General features: G+C 37.0%; 2 protein-coding genes across 3 annotated transcripts; one reads left to right on the top strand and one right to left on the bottom strand.

The window, feature by feature from the left end:
- The first annotated feature begins 52 nt into the window (after positions 1 to 52).
- Positions 53 to 4,481, top strand: LOC105214558 (uridine phosphorylase 1). Of its 2 annotated transcripts, none has more exons than XM_011188053.3 (7): positions 53 to 164; positions 1,336 to 1,380; positions 3,072 to 3,195; positions 3,271 to 3,408; positions 3,476 to 3,685; positions 3,875 to 4,028; positions 4,099 to 4,481. In XM_011188053.3, exons 2-7 carry the CDS (start codon positions 1,367 to 1,369, stop codon positions 4,407 to 4,409), a joined length of 951 nt encoding a protein of 316 aa, XP_011186355.2. In that variant the 5' UTR covers positions 53 to 164; positions 1,336 to 1,366; the 3' UTR covers positions 4,410 to 4,481. The 2 variants fall into 2 exon arrangements, with proteins under 2 accessions (XP_011186355.2, XP_054081223.1); XM_054225248.1 differs by lacking the exon at positions 53 to 164 and adding an exon at positions 925 to 1,171.
- LOC105214559 (sperm-associated antigen 1) lies at positions 4,409 to 6,587 on the bottom strand. Its single transcript, XM_011188055.3, has 5 exons — positions 6,203 to 6,587; positions 5,701 to 6,140; positions 5,509 to 5,636; positions 5,090 to 5,217; positions 4,409 to 5,020 (listed from the first exon to the last, which is right to left on the bottom strand). The coding sequence occupies exons 1-5, from the start codon at positions 6,476 to 6,478 to the stop codon at positions 4,499 to 4,501; spliced, it is 1,494 nt and encodes a 497-aa protein (XP_011186357.2). The 5' UTR covers positions 6,479 to 6,587; the 3' UTR covers positions 4,409 to 4,498.
- Positions 6,588 to 7,577: the final 990 nt, after the last annotated feature.

Here is a 7,577-nt window from a genome sequence, read left to right as displayed (position 1 = left end):
GCAACAAGTAGCTAGCAAACGCTGTAGAAAGAGAGTTGGGTCTCAAAAATATATATGTATGAAACTTTCATATAAAAGCAAATCAGATGTGTGCTCGCTTATTCAGTAGTAAATTGAAATTCAAAGTGCTTGGACGTTATCTTGAGCATATTAATTATTTTAAGGCAAGTGAACGCGCATACACACTATACATATATAAATACCGCGAATGATAAGCCAAATTAATAGTGCGAAAGCCAGTTATCATTTCATTAATGTATCTATATACAAATATATATTTAAAGTGATTTTATTAATATTTCCAATAATTTTACATTGTGTCCAGTTCGCAGCGATTTAATTTAAATTATTAATTGACTTTAATGAAGTGCTCAACCAGCGTTGACTCTGCTGTGATCAGCAATAAGGGAGTACTAACATCGGGCGGAACCGAATATTTTTTACTAATTTTACTAAGAGCTACCCCTATGACTTTCCTAAATGCTTCAGTTATGCGAAAGTAAACTTACAAAGGGAAGTCAAAATGGCGTTATATGGAAAGTGGCTGTGGTTACGAACGGATTAGCCATATTTGGGGATGTTATTAACGCGTTCGACGTCGAATGCTCGGTAGTCTTTAAATCATCTAAAACCAATTTCCGAGTTTAACGCTTTTTATAGTGTTTTAATCAACCGTTAGTTACACAAAACCATTATATCGTGTGCAACATGTTGCGCGTGCATTAACATATTTATTATTCAATATATTAACAAAAAAACTTGCAGATAAGCGTTAAACGTTCAATATATTTTAACAATTTGGAGTATTTGTTAGTCAAAGTGCGATTGTAGTTATAATTTTTACAATCAGCTTTTCGGACGTAATATCTCACTTATCAATAATTGATACTCTCAACTGAATTGGCAAATGTGAATTTAACTGTTGATAAAAAAGTTAATTATTGATAGAGAAAACAACAGCTGAGTATAAGTAAGAGCTACCTCCCTCTATATATCTATTAAATGTTCACGAAAACGTCATAAGATTGTGTATATCTTGGAATGTTTTACAGATAAGGTTGAAATTGGGTAGTTTCTGTAGGTTTCCTGTTCAAATATATCGTCATTCGATGTTATAATTAGCTACCAATACGTTCGCCAATCTTTTGTAAGGAGGAGAATTCCAATTAAGGTGGAGAAAATGAGTTTATTTTTCTAAAAAGTGTACGGCTTTCAAGGAAATATATCATATGAACATTACTTTTGGTTTTAGCTCAGCGAAATCTGGACATATTTAAGCATACAAAAAATTTTGAAATAACCGTTAATTGATTAAATATTTATAAACTTTTACAGACAAACCGGAAGCAATAAAGTAGTGAACGAAATGTCTCAAAATCGGTAAGTGAAATAAGTGTGCAAAAGAATCAGATATCAGACTGGCTGCATATAATTTTCCTAACTGGTCTAATTGGTCTTACAATTTACATCTGATTATCAAGTTACTCAAAATTTTCTTCTCCATCCAAAATATACCAGATGACTTTCTCTAATGAATATAATGCAACCACATTGAAGATGTTTTGGTCTCTCGAAAATGTTGTTGAACTTCATGCAGACCACTCCATAAATTCCTCATAGGTTAGGTTATGTGATTGTCAAAACGACGCACCTAGGCCTTTTGGAGGCCTATTGTGACACCACTGGGACTGTGATCCCTCACACTATAGGGTCATCTTTGAACCACCCTGTGGTCTTAATAAAGTGAAAAAGTTCACACAATTTGTTATGAGCAACTTCACCCACATCCTCGAGAAAACCGCGTCCAATAGTTGCGATTCTTTTCCTATACAGAGCCTTACATCCACATAGAAGGTGTGTAATCGTTTCTTCCTCTTCTTCTTCCTGGCAGCTTCTGCAGTAATCGTTACAAGGTAACCCCAGTCTGCTGGCGTGTCTACCAATCTGACAGTATCCCGTTAACACCCCTACAAGGGTTCTTGTGTCATTCCTCTTAAATTTCAATAAACTACAAGTGCGGCTCTTACTCCACTCAGGCCACCTTTGTTTACTTACGGAACAAGTCGTTGATTGTTTCCATTGTGATTCAGCCGTATCAACAACATGTTTATCTATTAGATATCTGCACGTTGCCAGAGGTATATAAATTCCCTCTTTATTAGCATCCAACTGCAATGTTGTGCCCAATCTGGCTAGTTCATCTGCTACACAGTTTCCAGGAATGTCACTATGTCCCGGGACCCATTGCGGGTGTATCGTGAAATATGATGTCATTGCCATTAGTAAATCCAAACATTCTTTCACTATCTTCGATGATATTCTTTGCGACTTTAGTGATTTTAAAGCCGCTTGACTATCCGAGAATATGAATATGTATTTAGTCGTTAGCACTCTTTTTGACAAAACGAGAAGGCTTTCTTTAATTGCAGTGACCTCTGCTTGGAAAACACTGCAGTGATCCGGTAACCGGAAAGCGATTCTGGTATCCAGTTTCTCTGAAAAAACCCCGCCTCCTACTCGTTTGTCCAGTTTTGAACCGTCTGTATAGATACTTATCTCTGAATCTTTGTCCACTTTTCCCATTTTCCACTCCTCTCTAGAGGGGAAGGATAACTCCCTCATAATCCAGATATATTTTATTTTATTTACTCATTTTCAAACCAATATTCCTTTTTAAGAAGATTCCCGAAAATATAGAATATAGGAAATAATAACCTATTTGAATACCAATTTGTATAAATCTAAGACCGGACAACTTCAATTGTTATGAATAATTAAATTAATTAAAAATACTAAATTTTTTAAATATCTTCAATTCATCACTTCTCTGATCAGTCTTCGCTCCGATCTCCGATATATTCTCTATTTTAAAAGCATTCATAGATAATTTAGTTTATCCATTCTATCTCTATTTGATTTATGTCAGTTGTCTGTTCGATCTACTACTCTTCAGCGTTTAGTGGATTCGTGTTCGTCAATAATATTTCAATATCCTCCTCTTTATAATTATACTCAAATCAACACAGCACCCTATTTTACTCATGTTTTCAAACAATTTTCCATTTTTAAAGCGCTGTCTCATCGAAAAATCCAAATTTGGATGAAATGTCTTCCGACTTCCTCTACCACTTAGCGGTAAACATACCTGATACTAAGAACCCGGTAGAGATTAAAAGACAGTATGGGCATATTAAGGTTAGTAGGCAGCTTTCTATTTACATATTTACACATTACTGAGATAACGGTTTATTAATTTGTATCATTGAACAGGTGGTATGCTTGGGTGGCAAGGACTCGCGTATGCAAGAATTGGCCAAGTATATACATTTTAATGTATACGATGGCAATTCGGGTAGTGATTATGAGAGGAATTTATTCGAGGAGGGTCACAGATATGCTGGGTTTATGGTAACCATTTTTTATTAGAGTATCACATGAAATATATCTGAATTCTATCTATATCGGTTTCTTATAGGTTGGCTGCGTGCTGTGTGTCAGCCATGGCGTTGGCAGCTCCACGATGAGTGTGGTATTACACGAACTAATTAAATTGGTTCGTTATGCTGAATGTGTGGATCCGCTCTTCATACGTATTGGCACGAGTGGTGGACTAGGGATTAGACCGGGTACTGTAGTTGTCGCTAATAAGGGTTATAATGGCTTATTGCGCAGTGAATATGAACTCGTAAGCATTTGACTGATTTTACAAAAAAGTATTAGGTCTGGGCTAAGAGCACTACCGAAACGATTTTATCAATTTCTAGCTCAAAATGACTCATTCATCTGAAAAAAAACGAACGCGCCAAAAAATATTATAAAAATACTTATTAGATTTTACACCACTTAGTCTCAACTATAAACCCCATAATTCTAGGCTATTTTAGGAAAACGCGTGGCACGTCCAGCTCTATTCGACGAGAGATTACGTAGAGACTTGATTGCTTGCACGGAAGCAGCCGACGCTGAGGAGCAAAATGCCTGGTCCATCATCGAAGGCAATACGATGGGAACAGATTGCTTCTATGAAGGTGCACATATCTTGTATTATCTGAAATAAATAATTATTACCAATAATTTTCGCATTTGGACAACTCGTAGGCCAAGGTCGACTCGATGGCGCTTCTTGCACACAGGCAAATGGCGAGCCATACAGCGTAGCCGACAAGCTTAACTTCCTAAAACGCTGTCACGATGAATGTGGCATCAGAAACATCGAAATGGAGGCGCCTATGTTTGCGGCTCTAACCTTTCATTGTGGCATACGCGCCGCTGATGTTTGCGTAACACTTTTGAATCGACTAGAGGGCGATCAGGTGAAGAGTACCAAGGCGCAATTAAAGGACTTCGAAGAGCGTCCCTTTAGACTTGTGTCGCGTTTCATAAGACGTTGCATAATAAACGCTGCATGAACGTGTTAATAAAATATATATTTGTATTTGAAGCGATTTTTTTATACTAAATAAACTATAATTAAAATGTTATCAGTTTTTTTTAATTTTTAAATCTCTTGGATCAAAATTTTTCCGCTCGGTTTGCACGCATCATTCGGTAATCTGAGTTCGTTGGGAAATGTTGGTGCCGCAACGGTTTCAGCTGTTTTTGTGATTTGTTGCTTCGGTTGTTTCGCTGGTAACTTCATGTTGTTCAAGGTAGCAGCTGCGGCGGCTAACTTATTTTTGACTAAACGATTTGGTTTAATCAAATCTGATAAATCGTATTCGATCGGTTTCGTTTTGGGTGCACTTGGCACGGCGATGCTGGTGGAAGATGCAGACGCGTCAGGTTTTGTGTTTTCAATAGTTTGTTTCTCATTAGTTTTAGTTTTCATTTCTTTCTTGGAATTTTTCTTTTCTTTCTTTTCTTTATTGTCGAGTTTTTCACTTTTCTCCTCTACAATATTCAGACGTGTTGCATGGGCTGGTGGGAATTCGCCATATAAACTTTTAAGTTGTGCTGTGGCCTTTAAGGCGTTCACGTTTTCTGGATCCAACTCTAATACTTTCATATATAAGGCGTGAGACTGTACGGAGAAAGAGTCCACATTTTATATGTTTTTATTTGTTTTTTATAAATCTCGCACTTTTCTTACCTCTTGTCTATCCCCGTTGGCATATGTAGCATCTGCTAATCGTAAGCGGGCCTTCAAGTTGTCCGGCTCCAGCTGCAAGCATTGCTCGCAATCTTTGATAGCTTCGCTATACCATTTAATTTTTATTTCTAAAAGAGAAGTCATAAAATTAATGTTTCGAGAACTTGAGTGAAAGTATTCTTTTGAGCGATCTGCTTCTATTTTTTGAGAATCGTAGACTTGAAATTAAATGAAGGATACTTTATTATCTGTCGACACTGTGGTCACCTTGAAAAAACTGGAAAGGAAACTGATCCCAAAGTGATCGGTTATACGACATAATTGTGTGTCTTCACAGTTTCCCTATAATATTGCTTATCTATTACTAAGTTTTCGATCTCATCTCCGCGAATTACTTAATCTACAAAATCGATACTTACTGGCTGCGGCACGATTGTTATAAGCCGGCGCCGCCTTCTCTGCACACACACTTATCGCGCGATCATATTCCTTAATTGCGTTCTCATATTCCTTAGCGCGAAAATAATCATTTCCACGCAGACGATATCTATAAAAGAAGAGAGTAAAAATAACATTATATTAAAATATTGATTTCAACTTAGGCAACTGACTCTTCGGCGAGACGTTCGCGTTCCACTTCGGTTAATTTGCGCAGCACTTCCTTCTCTTTAACGGTTTCAGTAGTAGCAACGGCAGCAGCTGTACTCTCGCGATTTTCCGATTGCAATATCGACTTTTGCTTATTGAGGCGATTTTTGCGTTCCACTTCCTCCAGCACACGCTCCTCAGCCAACTCCATGCGTAAGCATTCCTCATCTGCATCATATTTATCCCATTTTTGGTAATCCGTTGACTTGATACGCTCGGTCGAAATTTTCGATGTAGTCGCTGCCACACCAACATTTTCTTTGGCCTTGAGCTCATTCTTTTCATTGAATGCTTTAATGGCACCGCTCTTACGTACCGGTGGCACACCAAGATCTAGCTTAGCCATCTTCTCGGCCGCTGCTGACAATTCGACATCCTTCACCTTAATATTATTCGTCCAATCCTAGAAATGTGAAATATATACATACATAAGTCTACTCCAGATAATTAGACAACTCAAATTACGAATATCGGTTTCCATTCTTGTTTGGAGAGCGCCTCACGTCCCTGCAATTTTTCCTCGTAACGAAAGAGTCGACTGTTCGGCTTGAGTTCACGTAATTTATTTTCCGCACAAGTTGTGAGATCGGGAAAATAACCTTCCTCGCCGGAACGTAGAATTTGTACGATTTTCTCCATTTCACGTGCATTCTCACACTCGCCAATATAAGCGAAATCCAAGTGATTTAATGGTATCTCATACTTATCGATGAGCTTCCGCTTCGTTTCTTTGCCATCCATGTTATTAATATGATTTAATAGAATTTTTAAGGCTAAAAATTATTATTATATTTTGTTGCAAAATGAAAAGAAATTGATTCTCTCGTAAATTTATTTTGAAAACTACTTTGCTCTCACATTGATTAAACAAGCATAAAAGAATTGGTTGCTAATAGCAACGGCTCCTGAACTGCGGTTACTTTTGAATTGAGCAAATCAGGGATGTATTGCATTACTTTTTCACATTTAACGGTAGTGAAATTCGCCCCCTCTATAGCAGCTGGTGCTATTTTGAAAAATTAAATAATGGGTTTGGGAAATGGGTTTGTTTTTTGTAAAATCATTTATGCTACAACTTCATACCAGATTTGTAAACTTTTTTGGCTTTCCGCATATGCTCATCTTAAGACAATAATAACTGAGGAAATGATGAATTCATAGCACCCTAAGTATAAGATTTCTCATCTCAAGGGCCTTCATTGAGGAACCTTTGCCTAGCCTTTACCATTAAGGCTTTATATGGAATATATGGGTCTACCACTGTATCTGTGATATGATCTAGTACTATATATCCCTAAAAAAACCTTTTCGGTGATTTTGAAATTAATCCCGTGGGCCTCTAATTGGATGTATATAAATATATGTATATTTCGCCACATTTTCATAGATATCTTTTTACTTTTATAAACTGGCAACAAAGTTGCTAAGAGAGTATTATAGTTTTATTCACATAACTGTTGTTAGTAAGTCATAAAACGAAACGAGTTAGATATAGGTTAATTAATATTAGGTTGTCAAATATGTCCGCCTTTTTGGCTTTTGAATTTCGCGGCTATGTATAAATCGCTACAGAGCTCGTATCTGGAAATACTATACATCTTTGAAAGGTCTTGCCATAACCTACAAAACGACGCTATGCATGATTAGTTTGGATATTGCGTTCAACAGTTATAGACGTGTAAACGTGGAGTTCACTAACGCCGAAATTCGCGCTATTTTAAATTTTTCTTTCGTTAAAGTCAAATCGGCTAAAGAAACGTTCCGTGAGATTAATGGTGTTTTGGGGATGGTACTCTATCACTTCGAACTGCGGAATCATCCACTATGAGCTGCTCCCATA

This window comes from Zeugodacus cucurbitae, chromosome 2 (genome assembly GCF_028554725.1).
Source record: "Zeugodacus cucurbitae isolate PBARC_wt_2022May chromosome 2, idZeuCucr1.2, whole genome shotgun sequence".
Classification (NCBI taxonomy): domain Eukaryota; kingdom Metazoa; phylum Arthropoda; class Insecta; order Diptera; family Tephritidae; genus Zeugodacus; species Zeugodacus cucurbitae.
Note: the sequence above shows the minus strand (reverse complement) of the source record. Positions and strands in the feature narration are given on the sequence as shown.